General features: G+C 35.6%; 4 protein-coding genes and 1 non-coding gene across 9 annotated transcripts; 1 reads left to right on the top strand and 4 right to left on the bottom strand.

Moving 5' to 3' along the window:
• Positions 1 to 2,264: 2,264 nt before the first annotated feature.
• On the bottom strand, positions 2,265 to 2,335 carry TRNAG-CCC. Its single transcript has one exon. It is a non-coding gene; the product is annotated as a tRNA-Gly (tRNA).
• A 156-nt stretch (positions 2,336 to 2,491) lies between these two features.
• LOC111830392 (beta-glucosidase 8-like) lies at positions 2,492 to 5,161 on the bottom strand. 2 transcript variants are annotated; one of them, XM_023782036.1, is made up of 13 exons: positions 5,019 to 5,161; positions 4,874 to 4,937; positions 4,718 to 4,770; positions 4,541 to 4,616; positions 4,385 to 4,456; positions 4,212 to 4,299; positions 3,879 to 4,122; positions 3,692 to 3,807; positions 3,396 to 3,625; positions 3,284 to 3,309; positions 3,110 to 3,197; positions 2,906 to 2,996; positions 2,492 to 2,805 (listed from the first exon to the last, which is right to left on the bottom strand). In XM_023782036.1, exons 1-13 carry the CDS (start codon positions 5,148 to 5,150, stop codon positions 2,565 to 2,567), a joined length of 1,521 nt encoding a protein of 506 aa, XP_023637804.1. In that variant the 5' UTR covers positions 5,151 to 5,161; the 3' UTR covers positions 2,492 to 2,564. The 2 variants fall into 2 exon arrangements, with proteins under 2 accessions (XP_023637804.1, XP_023637805.1); XM_023782037.1 differs by lacking the exons at positions 4,718 to 4,770; positions 5,019 to 5,161 and having other exon boundaries at positions 4,874 to 4,918.
• Positions 5,162 to 5,437: 276 nt separating this feature from the next.
• On the bottom strand, positions 5,438 to 8,197 carry LOC17886863 (beta-glucosidase 8). Of its 2 annotated transcripts, XM_023782034.1 has the most exons (13): positions 8,066 to 8,197; positions 7,924 to 7,987; positions 7,740 to 7,792; positions 7,570 to 7,645; positions 7,409 to 7,480; positions 7,231 to 7,318; positions 6,901 to 7,144; positions 6,706 to 6,821; positions 6,401 to 6,630; positions 6,285 to 6,310; positions 6,112 to 6,199; positions 5,901 to 5,991; positions 5,438 to 5,800 (listed from the first exon to the last, which is right to left on the bottom strand). In XM_023782034.1, exons 1-13 carry the CDS (start codon positions 8,195 to 8,197, stop codon positions 5,557 to 5,559), a joined length of 1,524 nt encoding a protein of 507 aa, XP_023637802.1. In that variant the 3' UTR covers positions 5,438 to 5,556. The 2 variants fall into 2 exon arrangements, with proteins under 2 accessions (XP_023637802.1, XP_023637803.1); XM_023782035.1 differs by lacking the exon at positions 7,740 to 7,792 and having other exon boundaries at positions 8,066 to 8,189.
• Positions 8,198 to 8,814: 617 nt separating this feature from the next.
• LOC17885685 (beta-glucosidase 8) lies at positions 8,815 to 11,602 on the bottom strand. 3 transcript variants are annotated; one of them, XM_006290875.2, is made up of 13 exons: positions 11,467 to 11,602; positions 11,325 to 11,388; positions 11,176 to 11,228; positions 11,012 to 11,087; positions 10,850 to 10,921; positions 10,679 to 10,766; positions 10,348 to 10,591; positions 10,155 to 10,270; positions 9,850 to 10,079; positions 9,733 to 9,758; positions 9,560 to 9,647; positions 9,348 to 9,438; positions 8,815 to 9,219 (listed from the first exon to the last, which is right to left on the bottom strand). In XM_006290875.2, the coding sequence occupies exons 1-13, from the start codon at positions 11,596 to 11,598 to the stop codon at positions 8,976 to 8,978; spliced, it is 1,524 nt and encodes a 507-aa protein (XP_006290937.2). In that variant the 5' UTR covers positions 11,599 to 11,602; the 3' UTR covers positions 8,815 to 8,975. The 3 variants fall into 3 exon arrangements, with proteins under 3 accessions (XP_006290937.2, XP_023637800.1, XP_023637801.1); XM_023782032.1 differs by having other exon boundaries at positions 11,325 to 11,392; positions 11,467 to 11,536; XM_023782033.1 differs by lacking the exon at positions 8,815 to 9,219 and having other exon boundaries at positions 9,349 to 9,438; positions 9,560 to 9,619.
• Positions 11,603 to 12,567: 965 nt separating this feature from the next.
• On the top strand, positions 12,568 to 13,950 carry LOC17886857 (potential E3 ubiquitin-protein ligase ariadne-2). The gene is made up of 3 exons (XM_006291253.2): positions 12,568 to 12,807; positions 12,980 to 13,680; positions 13,794 to 13,950. The coding sequence occupies exons 1-3, from the start codon at positions 12,568 to 12,570 to the stop codon at positions 13,948 to 13,950; spliced, it is 1,098 nt and encodes a 365-aa protein (XP_006291315.2).
• The last annotated feature ends 1,149 nt before the right edge of the window (positions 13,951 to 15,099 follow it).

Below are 15,099 nucleotides of genomic sequence, written 5' to 3'. Positions count from 1 at the left end.
ATGAGTGAATTTTTATTACATTTATTTATGTGGATTATATTTTCAAACAGGATAGAATTGTTTTAAAACAAGAGAGATACGCGAAGAAGATCTTAGAAGAAGCTGGGATGAGTGAGTGTAACTATGTTCTTATTCCAATAGAGCCTAGTTTGGAACAATCGAAAGGAAGAGATCCGAAACGTATTGATGAGCAGCTTTATAGAAGAAGAATCGGATGTCTAAGATACTTACTTCACACACGGCCAGACCTCTCGTACTCTGTAGGAATTTTGAGTCGTTATTTGCAGGAACCACGGGAGTCACATGGTGCTGCATTAAAACAGGTTCTGCGATATCTTCAAGGTTCATATTCTCATGGACTGTGTTTCAAGCAGGGAGTTCAAACCGGGTTGATAGGGTACAGTGACAGTAGCCATAGTGTCGATGTTGATGATGGAAGAAGTACAGCTGGTCACGTATTTTATTTCAATGAGTGTCCAATTACATGGAGTTCTCACAAACAACAGGTCGTGGCACTTTCCTCTTGTGAAGCAGAATTCATGGCTGCCACAGAAGCTGCTAAACAAGCCATTTGGTTAAAAGATCTCTTTGCTGAAATCATTGATAAAGAGTGTGAGAAGGTGACAATCCAAGTTGACAACAAATCCGCTATTGCACTTACTAAAAATCCGGTGTTTCATGGGCGTAGCAAGCATATTCATCGAAGGTATCATTTTATACGAGAATGCGTTGAAAATGAACAAGTAGAGGTGATACATGTTCCGGGAGTGGAACAAAGAGCAGACATCTTAATCAAAGCACTTGAGAAGAACAAGTTCAAGGTAATGAGAGATCTCATTGGAGTCCATAGCTTGTCAAAGAAAGACTTCAAGCTTAAAGGGGAGATTGTTGGGATAAGCTTGAAGAAGAACACTTAGGAGACAAGTTACCTTTTCCTAGTTGAGTTATGACTTAGGAATTGGATTGTGTTTAGGAGTTATCTAGATACAATTCCTATTAGAATAAGGTGTTATCTCTTCTCTATATATATGAGTTATCAAAGTTGTGGTAACCTTAAGAGATTAGAGAGAGATTAAGAGTTTTAGAAGCTTAAGTTTTGAGTTATTTTCTTAAGCAAATAAAGAGAGTTATTCTTTAAATTCTTAGAATTCATAATCTTTCTCAAGTCTAGAGAGGTCACTTATTCTGAGGTTATTAGTAGAATATGCAACAAGATTCAAGCTAATGTGACGTTGAGTCTAAGACTTAGCTATGTTCTACTGGAAGTTAATCCTAAGAGACCAATGTACATCTTTGATGATGAAGATGTTGTTCGTTTTAATTCGGCTGTGGATAAACAAGGACGTAGAAGGGTTTTGAATGTTGAGAATGAGCTTGATGGTGAAGGTTGTGGAAGCCCTATGGAATCTGTTGGCTCGAACGAAATGACGATGGTAGACGGTTGAATCCCGCCTGCCGAGATATGTTCTTGCAGACTTGAGGGCTAAATATGTTAAACCTTTTTAATTTTTAGTATTGTAACTTGTTAGTTTTATTGTCTTATGGCTAGATACTTGAATTGTTTTGTGTTTTTGCTTTTTTTGTTAGTGTCAATTTGTGTTATTTTCTAGTTAACTTGATCAGTGTGAGTCAACTTTGGATGATGGATTGGTGACAAATATGTTTGATAAGTGGAATTGTTGGGCTGGGAACAAGGAGATTCAAGTGGTTAGTTACTGAGAACATGCGACGATTGCTGTATGTGGGATGAAACGAATAAGTGTATATAGACTGAGAAGAACCGAGGTTTGGGAAATTCTCGTGTTTGTGTGGCCATCTCGTTTTTCAATCTCTGCCATTATCCACCAGCTCATCATCGTGCAGCTTCAAGGCGAGTCATATCCTAATCTAGCCATCATGGAGCAGAAACTAGAGAAAAACTCATGTACGAAGAGAGACTTGGGAAGACAAACTACTTCGCCGAGATACTTACACACTCGCAGACTTCACTTCGTTCCATACACTTGCTACCTCATGAAGATGAAACATGCCGGTTTTGAAAGTCCTAAATCCTAATGTCAAGGCGTGGTGGGAAGACCTCAGTTTTCGTTTGGCTTTGAGATGAGCTGAGAGGTCCAAAAGTAAAGAGACATTTGGAGACTTCATGAGATGATGACTGCTGATATTGATACAAACAAATCGGTTATCAACCATATGAAGTAGCCTCCCAAGTCCCAACACATAAGTAGTAAACGTTAGTGTGCTACTTACAAAATAAAGAAAAATGCGCATCCAGGGAATCGAACCCTGGTCAGTACCGTGGGAGGGTACTATGATACCACTACACCAGATGCGCTTTTGTGATTGTAGTAACAAAATAATAAAATACTTTCAAAAGTTTTAACTTTTGAAGCATTAGAGCTTCTGTGACTGGTGTTTGAGTGTTGTTATCTATTTAACTAAACTTCCAGAATCCTTGCGACTCATTTTAGTCTCACAAGAAGATACACCATTTGCAAATTTACTGAGTTTTCTTCATAGACACAATCAAACAAAATGAACAAGAATCATTAAATCTTATAACATTACACTGAAGAAGAGCCAGACAAGTTGTTATCTCGCAACTGAGTAATATCTTGAGAAGCAGCATCAATTGCACCATTGAGAAAACCAGTGTACCAAGTAGCAGAGAGCTTTGGGCTCCTCTTGAGATCAGGATCGCTAAAATTTACATAGTTTATTCCAAAGCTTAGCTTGTATCCACCCTCTATCTCATACAGATCAACCAACGACCATACAAAGTAACCTCTTGTGTCTGATCCATTCCTGATCAGTCGTCAGAAGATGTTTTGAAAAACAAGAGTGTCAAGTAAACCATCATTATAGCTAATATGATGAAGTAAAAGACGAAGAAGGATCATTATACTTGATGGCATTGAGGACAGCACCAATGTAAGCTTGTATGTATTCAAGTCTTGGTGTGTCTTGTAGCATCGAATCATGTTTCATGGCTCTACCTGTTTTTGTTTTTTGTTATTTGTGATGTGATATGAAGAATCTTGAGAACAAAAAGATGTGATTTCAAGAAGACAAAAAACAGAACACGAAGACAAAACAATAGAAAGTGTACCATTTTCAAGAATGTAGATTGGAATATTGTTATAGCTCTGCTTTAGATACTCAAGAACACTTTCAAGACCCCATGGAGTTGCATCAAGCTTCAAAAACAACAACTCAATTAAGAATATTTCAAGATTCAAGATCAAACAAGAGGTTTTGACACAAATAAATATGAGGAACTCACCGTGAATGATGAAGAGTTCCCAGTAGCTGTGTACAAAGAAGAAGTTTTATCAGCTAAACCGAGTTCCGAAGCTTTTTTTGATTGAGCGATGATGAACAAAAACTAGACTTACAAATTATATATGCGCCCATGTCTGCAGAGAAGAATTTGTTAGTGTTGAGAGGAAAGATAAGAGGAGAGGGTCGGTTTGTGACATAGACTGTCAAGTAGTGAATAATTCCTATAAAGTCAGATGACCCTTTAACTTGTTCCGACTCTTCGGCTGAGAAAACCGGTAACCTCGACCCTAAGGTTCTCTTCATTTCTTCTGGATAGTCCCCAAATACCAATGGCTTCAACATCCTGAATCATCAATCTTTATTTTAGTCTTTCAGATTTCTTGAAAACAAAGAAAGCTTATTCCCTCACCAGCCAAAGAGGAAAGCTCTAGCTCTTTGAGTTGCGATTTCGTCGTCCTTGGAGTTTGTATAAGGAGACAACCCCAATGCAAATAAACTCAAGCCTATGGATCCTTTTTGCTTACTCTGCAACATCATATGTATTAAGTTCATACTGATTGAATGTGTTTAGAGCAAAATAATAAAAAATTGTATACCTTGTACTTTAGTTTATACAAATTTGAAGCAGAGGCATGAGCTAGCAACATGTTATGGCCTGCAATATATGTTTCCATACAAGAATTTCCAGTAGAGCAGTTGGTAGGAGTACAATGTCCAAGCCTTGGTCTTTGGCCATAAAAAGCAATGGCAAATATTGTAGCTTCGTTGATCGTAGTCCATAACTTAACATCTTCCCCAAACTCTCTGAAGCAAACATCTGAAAAAGCAGTGAAGTCCTCTCTGCAATATAACAAGAAATAAACAACATTTTTATTCATATTTTAGGAAAGTGACTTTGTTACAACATAATCTTCTTTTGATCCCTTTACATGATTTTGCGGTTGGTCCATCCTCCGTACTCATCTTCAAGAGACTGAGGAAGATCATAGTGGTAAAGTGTAACATGTGGTTCGATTCCTGTTAAATATTTTTGGCAAAGACTCTCTTAGAAGCTGACTATTGCATTGGCTTTAGTTGAGTACTAAGAAAAACAAAGAATCACCATGGCTTCGTAGTTCTTTGATGAGACTCTTGTAAAACAACAGACCTTTTGGGTTAATGGCTCCTCTTCCATCTGCAACATGAAGAAAAAAGGGCTTTAAAGGTTCAGATTCAGTTTACTTGCAAAGAAAGAAACAAGGAAGCTAGAGGCGTTTACTAGGTATAAGTCTTGACCAGGAGATAGAGAATCTGAATGATTCCAAGCCCATTTCTGCCATTAACTTAACATCTTCCTGCAAAAATTGACAATAACGCATCTAATTTTAGAAAAGAACAGAGCCAAGCAGAGGTTTACGATAACTTGTTCGAAAAGTAAACAGCAGAGAAGAGAAACCTTATACTTGTGATACCCATCACAAGCTATATCTCCTCCAATACTTTCATTATCTGCAATATTCTCAAACAAGGGATCTATGAATCTATTGAAACAAACTCTCCTAAACCAGTACATTGACCACAGACCACCATGTTAGAAAAGAAATAGACTTACTACAGTGGGAGGTTATATCCCAAACGCTTGGAGTTCTTCCATCTTCATCAACAGCTCCTTCCCACTATTTTATCCACAAGTTCACAAAATTTAAATCACTAAAGAAAGAAAGAAAGAAAGAAAGAACCCAAAAGCAGAGTCGAACCTGATAAGCAGAAGTGGCAGCACCGAAGAGAAACTCTTTTGGAAAATCATTTCTGGTAAAGGCATCACCGTGGCTTGTTGTTGCCAAAACAATGACCAGAAGAAAACTAGAAAACAGAGACAAGTGTTTCATTTTCTTTTTATTTTTTTTTGTTGTCTCTTGAGAGACTTCAAGTGAATACATAACTTTTAATGGTCCAGTCATTTTCGTGGTCCATATGTGTCCTGCGTCTTCATCTTCTACTTGTAAGAACATGTGGAGCAGACTACTATATATTATCTTTGTGTTTTTTTTTTTCCTTTTCTTTCTGTGAAGTGTAATCCTTATGATGGATTGTTTTGTAGTATATATATATAAAGAATTGGGTTAAAGACAAGACAGTGGACCATTGCAACAGCCAAAACACACAAGAATTACACATCGACTAAAAATCTCTAACATGAGTCTAATTCTTACTTGGTGTGTGACTGAGGAATTTATTGTTTAACCAACAATTTAATATCCGAGAACAACAATTTAAATAACAATTTAAATAACATTACACTGAAAAAGAGCCAGAGAAGTTGTTTTGTTGCAACTGAGTAATAATATCTTGAGAAGCAACATCAATTGCACCATTGAGAAAACCAGTGTACCAAGAAGCAGAGAGCTTTGGAGTCCTCTTGAGACCAGAATCGCTAAAATTTACATAGTTTATTCCAAAGCTTAGCTTGTATCCACCCTCTATCTCATACAGATCAACCAACGACCATACAAAGTAACCTCTCGTGTCTGATCCATTCCTGATCAGTCGTCAGAAGATGTTTTGAAAAACAAGAGTGTCAAGTAAACCACCATTATAGCTAATATGATGAAGTAAAAGACTAAGAAGGATAATTGTACTTGATGGCATTGAGGACAGCACCAATGTAAGCTTGTATGTATACAAGTCTTGGTGTGTCTTGTAGCATCGAATCGTGTTTCATGGGTCTACCTGTTTTTTTTGGTATTTTATTTTTAGTTATGGTGTGATATGAAGAATCTTGAAAGCAAAAAGGTGTGATTTCAAGAAGACAAACAACAGAACAAGAAGACAAAACAGAATAAAGTGTACCATTTTCAAGAATGTAGATAGGAAGATTGTTATAGCTCTGTTTTAGATACTCAAGAACACCTTCAAGACCCCATGGAGTTGGCTCAAACTTCAAGAAGACGATTCAATAAGGAACATTTCAAGATTCAAGACCCCATGGAGGCTTTTGACACAAATACATTTGACTTACTCACCGTGAAGGATGAAGAATTTCCAGTGGCTGTGTCCAAAGAAGAAGAAGTTTTATCAGCTAAAACGAGTTGTGAAGCTTTTTTCGATTGGTGGATGATGAAAAAGAAACTAGGCTTACAGATCATATAAGCTCCAATGTCTGCAGAGAAGACTTTGTTAGTGTTGAGAGGAAAGACAAGAGGATAGGGTCGGTTTGTGACATAGAGAGTCATGTAGTGAATAATTCCTATAAAGTCAGATGACCCTTTAACTTGTTCCGACTCTTCCGCTAAGAAAACCGGTAACCTCGACCCCAAGGTTCTCTTCATTTCATCTGGATAGTCCCCAAATACCAATGGCTTCAACATCCTGAATCATCAATAACTTTTAGTGTTTTCAGATTTCTTGTTCCTCAAGTTATCAAAGAAATCTTCAATTCCTCACCAGCCAAAGAGGAAAGCTTTAGCTCTTTCAGTTGCGATTTCGTCGTCGATGGAGTTTGTATAAGGTGATAACCCGAAAGCAAATATACTTAAGCCTACGGATCCTCTTTGCTTACTCTGCACCACCATCATATAAATTACCTTCATAGAGATTTTATGGATTTTAAGAGCAAAAAGATAAATATTGTATATATACCTTGTACTTAAGTTTATACAAATTTGAAGCTGAAGCATGAGCTAGCAACATGTTATGGCCTGCAATATATGTTTCCATACAAGAATTTCCAGTAGAGCAGTTGGTAGGAGTACAATGTCCAAACTTTATTCCTTGGCCATAAGAAGAAATGGCGAATATTGTAGCTTCGTTGATTGTAGTCCATAACTTAACATCCTCCCCAAACTCTCTGAAGCAAACATCTGCAAAAGCAGTGAAGTCCTCTCTGCAATATAACAAAATAAACAACATTTCTATTCATATTTAAGAAAAGTGACTTTGTTAGAACACAATCTTCTTTGATCCCTTTACATGATTTTGCGGTTGGTCCATCCTCCGTACTCATCTTCAAGAGACTGAGGAAGATCATAGTGGTAAAGTGTAACATGTGGTTCGATTCCTGTTAAATATTTTTGGCAAAGACTCTCTAAATATTGAATTGGCTTTAGTTGAGTAAATGAGTACTAAGACAAAAAAAAAAAAAACTCACCATGGATTAGTAGTTCTTTGATGAGGTTCTTGTAAAACAAAAGACCTTTTGGGTTAATGGGTCTTCTTCCATCTGAAGAAAAAAGGTTTTTAAAAGGTCAGGAACAATGTTGTTTAGTTACTTGCAAAGAAAGAAACAAGGAAGCTAGCTAGAGGCGTTACTAGGTAAAATTCTTGACCAAGAGATAGAGAATCTGAATGCTTCTAAGCCCATTTCTGCCATCAACTTAACATCTTCCTGCAAAAATTGACAACAACACATCAAATTTGAGAAAGAAAAAAACAGAGCTAGAGTTACGATAACTTCTTCGAAAAGTAAACAACAAAGAAACCTTGTACTTGTGATACCCATCACAAGCTATATCTCCTCCAACACTTTCATTATCTGCAATTTTCTCAAACAAGGGATCTATGAACTTCTTGAAACAAATTCTCCTATGTTTTTTTTTTTTTTTTTGAATTACTAAGAGGTTCTGGGTCTAAACCCGTACATTCCCTCGGATCACAAAAACTTACTACAGTGAGAGGTTGTATCCCAAACGCTTGGAGTTCTTCCATCTTCATCAACAGCTCCTTCCCACTATTTGATCCCACAAGTTCACAAACTATAAATCACTAAAGAAAGATAGAAAGAAAGAACCCAAAAGCTGACTCGAACCTGATAAGCAGAAGTGGCAGCACCAAAGATAAACTCCTTTGGAAAATCATTTCTTGTAAAGGCATCAGTGTGGCTTGTTGTTGCCAAAGCAATGGCCAGAAGAAAACTAGAAAACAGAGACAAGTGTTTCATTTTTTTGTTTGTTAATGTCTTGAGAGACTTCAAGTGAATTAAATAACTTTTAATGGTCCAGTCGTTTTCGTGGTCCATTGTGTCTTTCGTCTTCGTCTACTTGTAAGAACATGTGGAGCAGACTACTATATAATATCTTCTTTTCTTTTTTTTTTCCTTTTGTTTCTGTGAAATGTAATCCTTGCGATTTACCAAAGCTTACGTACATGCCAATATGTGTCAACTTCTTGTGTGACTAAAGAATTTTATATTTATATATTTATATGCTAATCTGAGTTAAAAAAAAAAAAAAAAAAAATTACGTACGATGGACTCTATATGATATAATCCTATAATGGCAGTACGTATGGCACACAATTTTTTTTATAAACTTTGAATTTTATGCTTTTGTTCGAGTGTCGTTATCATTAATATGTGGTTGCTCACAAAAAGCTTTACATGTATATCATTGATATGCAAATCTTTATCAAATTAAACCATTTGCCAACTCTTTGATTTTTTTTCCATAGAATATATATACATTACAGTGAAATGAACAAGTCAAAAGAATGACATCAGTTCAATAAAAATTTGTAATTCTCAATGATATATGAAGATTAAACAAGCAAAGCCAAAGATTGAGCATCCAGGGAATCGAACCCTGGTCAATACCGTGGGAGGGACTCATTTTGGTCTCACAAGTCACAAGATACACCATTTGAAATTTCACTTGAGTTTTTTTTCCATATGAATAAAAGAAATCAAACCAAATGAACAAGAATCGTTAAATATTGTAACATTACACTGAAGAAGAGCCAGAGAAGTTGTTTTGTTGCAACTGAGTAATAATATCTTGAGAAGCAACATCAATTGCACCATTGAGAAAACCAGTGTACCAAGAAGCAGAGAGCTTTGGAGTCCTCTTGAGACCAGGATCACTAAAATTCACATAGTACATTCCATAGCTTAGCTCGTATTCACTTATTATCTCATACACATCAACCATCGACCATACGAAGTAACCTCTCGTGTCTGAACCACTCCTGATCATTCAGAATATTTTTTTGAGTAACAAGATTGTCAAGTAAACCATAATTAAAGGTGGACATAAGACCACTAAAACAAATAGTGCTAATATGATGAAGTGAAAGACTAAGAAAGATAATTGTACTTGATGGCATTGAGCACAGCACCAATGTAAGCTTGTATGTATTCAAGCCTTGATGTGTCTTGTAGCATCGAATCGTGTTTCATGAGTTTACCTGTTTTTTTTTTTGTTTTTTTTTTTTAGTTGTGGTGTGATATGAAGAATCTTGAAAGCAAAAAGGTGTGATTTCAAGAAGACAAAAACAGAACAAGAAGACAAAACAGAATAAAGTGTACCATTTTCAAGAATGTAGATTGGAGGATTGTTATAGCTCTGTTTTAGATACTCAAGAACACCTTCAAGACCCCATGGAGTTGACTTAAACTTCAAGAAGACAATTCAATAAGGAATATTTCAAGATTCAAGACCCCATGGAGGCTTTTGACACAAATACATTTGAATTACTCACCGTGAAGGATGAAGAATTTCCAATGGCTGTGTCCAAAGAAGAAGAAGTTTTATCAGCTAAATCGAGTTTTGAAGCTTTTTTCGATTGGTGGATGATGAAAAAATAAACTAGGCTTACGGATCATATAAGCGCCAACGTCTGCAGAGAACACTTTGTTAGTGTTGAGAGGAAAGATAGGAGGAGAGGGTTGGTTTGTGACATAGAGAGTCATGTAGTGAATAATTCCTATATAGTCAGACGACCCTTTAACTTGTTCCGACTCTTCGGCTGAGAAAACCGGTAACCTCGACCCCAAGGTTATCTTCATTTCATCTGGATAGTCCCCAAATACCAATGGCTTCAACATCCTGAATCATCAATAACTTTTAGTGTTTTCAGATTTCTTGTTCCTCAAGTTATCAAAGAAATCTTCAATTCCTCACCAGCCAAAGAGGAAAGCTTTAGCTCTTTCAGTTGCGATTTCGTCGTCCTTGGAGTTTGTATAAGGTGATAACCCGAATGCAAATATACTCAAGCCTATGGATCCTCTTTGCTTACTCTGCACCACCATCATATAAATTACCTTCATAAAGATTTTATGGATTTTAATAGCAAAAAGATAAATATTGTATATACCTTGTACTTAAGTTTATACAAATTTGAAACAGAGGCATGAGCTAGCAACATGTTATGGCCTGCAATATATGTTTCCGTATATAAATTTCCAGTAGAACCATTGGTTGTAGTACAATGTCCAAAATTTACTCCTTGGCCATAAGAACCAATAGCGAAGATCGTAGCGTCGTTTATTGTCGTCCATAACTTCACATCCTCCCCAAACTCTCTGAAGCAAATGTCTGCAAAAGCAGTGAAGTCCTCTCTGCAATATAGCAAAATAAACAACATTTCTATTCATATTTAAGAAAAGTGACTTTGTTTAGAACACAATCTTCTTTGATCGCTTTACATGATTTTGCGGTTGGTCCATCCTCCGTACTCATCTTCAAGAGACTGAGGAAGATCGTAATGGTAAAGCGTGACATGTGGTTCGATTCCTGTTAAATTGTTTAGGCTTTAGTTGGGATCAAGTATGAAAGACAGAAGGAAAATAAAGTATTAAGACAAAAAAAATCCTCACCATGGCTTCGTAGCTCTTTGATGAGGTTCTTGTAAAACAATAGACCTTTTGGGTTAATGGCTCCTCTTCCATCTGGAAAAAAATACACATGAAGAAATTAGGGTTTTAAAGGGTTTTAGTATTACTTGCAAAGAAAGAAACAAGGAAGCTAGAGGGGTTTACTTGGTAAAAGTCTTGACCAGGAGATAGAGAATCTAAATGCTTCTAAGCCCATTTCTGCCATCAACTTAACATCTTCCTGCAAAAAATTTACAATAACACATCAAATTTGAGCCAGAGATTTACGATAACTTGTTCGAAAAGTAAACGGCAGAGAGAAGAGAAACCTTGTACTTGTGATACCCATCACAAGCTATATCTCCTCCAACACTTCCATTATCTGCAATATTTTCAAACAAAGGATCTATGAATCTATTGAAACAAACTCTCCTAGACCAGTACATTGACGACCACGTTAGCAAAGAAAAAGACTTACTACAGTGAGCCGTCGTATCCCAAACGCTTGGAGTTCTTCCGTCTTCATCAACAGCTCCTTCCCACTATCTTATCCACAAGTTCACAAAATATAACACTAACTAAAGAAAAAAAAAAGAAAGAACTCAGAAGCTGACTCGAACCTGATAAGCAGAAGTGGCAGCACCAAAGAGAAACTCCTTTGGAAAATCATTTCTTGTAAATGCATCAGTGTGGCTTGTTGCTGCCAAAGCAATGGCCAGAAGAAAACTAGAAAACAGAGAGAAATGTTTCATTGTCATTTTGCTTTTTTGTTAAGGACTTTACAGACTTCAATTGAATAAATAAAATTTTAAGTGGTTGTAGTCGTTTTCTTGGTCCATTTAGTCATTCGTCTTCTTCTACTTGTAAGAACATGTGAAGCAGATTACAAGAATATCTTTTTTTTTTTCTTTTTCTTTATGTTAGGTGTGATCCTTGATCCTTCACCAAGTGCTAATAGCTCAATTAGTAAAGATCTCTGTAAAATCTTATAGGTCGCCGGTTCGAGTAGCGCTTTGGACGAGACCATATTACTTGTTTTGGTCTCGGACCTAAAGGAATGTATGGATTTCGGACCAGAACCTTTTTGATTATTAAAAAAAAAAAGTTTGATCCTTGCCATTTGCCAACATAATGAAAATTTGGTTGAATTTTTACATTTGAAAATTATTTTTGGAAAGATATTATTTGTATGTACCATATTGAAAGAAGAGTGAGGGGGGTTTAATGATGATGACCCTCTTGGTATGATATGTAGAATTGGGTTATAGGCAAGACAGTGGTGAGTGGACCATTCCAACAAGCGAAAACAACGAGAACCTACACATGTCTAATTAAAAATCTCAAACAAGAATCAAATTCTACTTGGTGTGACTGAAATATTTTAATTTATAGTTTTAATGTTACTAGTATTTAATTAGAGCCTGCGTATTAAATTTTGAACATTGTTCATGTTATTTATGAGAATTTCCCAATAAAATTTTTAAAATAATATAGTATTTAGGTGTGAATGTGCAAAATAGTATACTTTTGATAAATCGCCAATTGATACGTTTCCTAAATCTTAGGGATATTATAAAATAAAATATACTAAAGATATGTCACGAGGGGTAAAAAAAAACCCTAACATGTTGGCCTCTATATAAATCTATGGGGAAGAATCTTCACATACAATTCGTAACATAATACTATCGATGGATGACCTAAAACCCTCACCGTTCTACATGTACAGGCTCTACTTCAAGGGTTTTGTGAACGACGAAACGAATGGATTCGGGGTTGCAATTTGCGACCAACAGGACAATCTCTTGTATCATATCAAGGGTTCACGTCATCATGAAGACTCCACTATAACAGTTTTGGAGGCTGAGCTTACGGCGTTGAAGCGAGGACTAACCGAAGCAGTGAGTGTAGGGATCAAGCATATCTCACTATATTGTGATCATGATCAGATCTTTGAACTGGTAAGTTTTTTTTTTGCTTTTTAACGTTCACATGCTAAATCAAATTGGTATTTACTTGTTTTGCAAGGTAACGTAGTCTAAAGTTTTAACTATATAACGTAGTCTCGTCATGTCATACAAAATATTTCAATTTATTAGGGTTTCATTATATAAAGTTCCTTTGAAAATATAGGTCTTGGGGATATCCCCGGCTGAGAAAGATACCATTGCCTTGCATGTGGATGATGTGCAACGTATAAGACAACAGTTTACGTCTAGCACTCCTGTTCTGATGACTAGAAACCAAGCTAAGTTTGCTTATAACCTTGCAATGGAAACAACAGTTTCTGAAATCAGCATAGATAGGTCTGATCAAAGGAAGACTTGCAGTACTTGTTTCAAGAATGATGAGCATATGTTTTCAGTTGATTCATGTGATCATCAGTTCTGCATGAAATGCGTGAAAGGCCATATAGAAGCGGGACTACTCGAGGGAAGCGAGATGAGATGTCCTAATAACCAATGCGAGTCTGAGCTAACACTTACAAGCTGCGCCAATCTTTTGACACAAGAACTAAGAGAGATATGGGAACAAAGGATCAAATCAGAGGAAACAGTTCTTGTGGTGGAAACAGTTCGTTGCCCAAATCCAAAGTGCTCGGCTTTAATGTCGAAAACAGGAGATGGAACTATGAGATGCTGCTATAAATGCCGTAAACCCTTTTGCATCAACTGCAAAGTTGAGTGGCATAGTAACATGTCGTGCGAGGAATACAAGAGGTTAGGTCTAAAGAGGTTAGGTCTAAATCATACTACAACGATGTTGCGAGCATGCAGAGAGTGCAAAAACGTGATCGAGCTACCAAAAAATCGCGTGGAAGTAATAACTTGCAGGTACGTACATATATATATTGTCTCTAATCACAATCTTTACTTACTATATATATATAAATATAGAATTAATTACTTTACGAAGTTTACTAATGTTTTGTAATTGATATGAATAGATGCGGATATGAGTTTTGCTACACATGTGAAACCGAGTGGACGGGACGAGGTTGTGCTCATCGAAAAATGAAGCTTGCGGATTGGTTACCATCCCTAGTTATGATAAGCACTTGTTTTGTTGTTGCAAAAATTTTCGAATACCGAGAGAAACTTTAATAACATATATGGTATTTTTTAGATTGTTCTATCTTGTTATTAGAAGACTGATCTACGAAAGGTAATTCATTTCCGCCATGTTGATTCTGATTGGTTTATGTTATAATTAGAGTTATAATTTTACGTTTGTGTATTTATTTATAAAACGAAGATCAAAGAGAGACACAAACATAACAATTGAGGATGGTTAGTGATGAATCTTTACAGTGAGAAGAAAAATAAGAGAAATTAAACAAAATTCGAGAAATTTAGAAGGCAATTTGAATAGTGACAAGTGGTTGATTTCTAGATGATCGTCTCTTACGAAATTTTGATTTTGATTTTATTTTAATTTTTATATGTGGTGGCTTTATCAATGACTAGAGTAAAATAACAAATTTGTATGTTAGATACTTTTGGCTTTGATGAGGTCGAGTGTTAAAATAACAAATTTTAACAAGTTATTTCGTTTTCACGTATGGATTTGGATGAGTGTCTCGTCCTGTGCCTTCAACCACATTATATACATTGTAGGAGATGATAAATACATACAAGTGGATAGTGGAAGACCCATTATTTTATATTTTTACAATGATCAATATATAATTAAAAATATAACTACTCCAAATTTTGGAAATAATCAAATAATATATTTATTCTGAAAAGATAACCACAAGATAAAGTTCAATATTTAATTAAGAGTCCAACGAATTAAAACGAAATCTATAAAAGTATAGGGGTCAAAAGTTAAGTTCAGTATGTATGTTATGGTTGTGTCCTTGGTTCTGCAATAGGTTCATATATGGCTGTGCGAAATGTAAAGATGGTGTAAGTCATTTGGTGTAATATATAAAGCTACTGAGATTGGAATACTAAATTAAACTTAACTAGTACTTTGACATACATGGCATTGTTATAAAACAAAACAAAATAGTTAAATTTAAAAAAATAAACAAAACAAAAAATAATAACTTAAAAAATAATAACTTTAAAAAATAAAAATAAAAATAAATAATAATAATAATAATAATAACTTCTCTAACAACTAACAAAAACTGTTAAAAATTAGGTAATACGATTTGTATAAACTATATATAAGAAAATACACCACAAAAGAAAAATACACTAATATATCTTCAATAAAGTGTAGAAACTAAAACATTGCATACA

This window comes from Capsella rubella, unplaced genomic scaffold (genome assembly GCF_000375325.1).
Source record: "Capsella rubella cultivar Monte Gargano unplaced genomic scaffold, Caprub1_0 scaffold_5, whole genome shotgun sequence".
NCBI classification, from domain to species: Eukaryota; Viridiplantae; Streptophyta; class Magnoliopsida; order Brassicales; family Brassicaceae; genus Capsella; species Capsella rubella.
The sequence above is the reverse complement of the archived record's forward strand: the minus strand, read 5'-3'. Positions and strand labels throughout refer to the sequence as shown.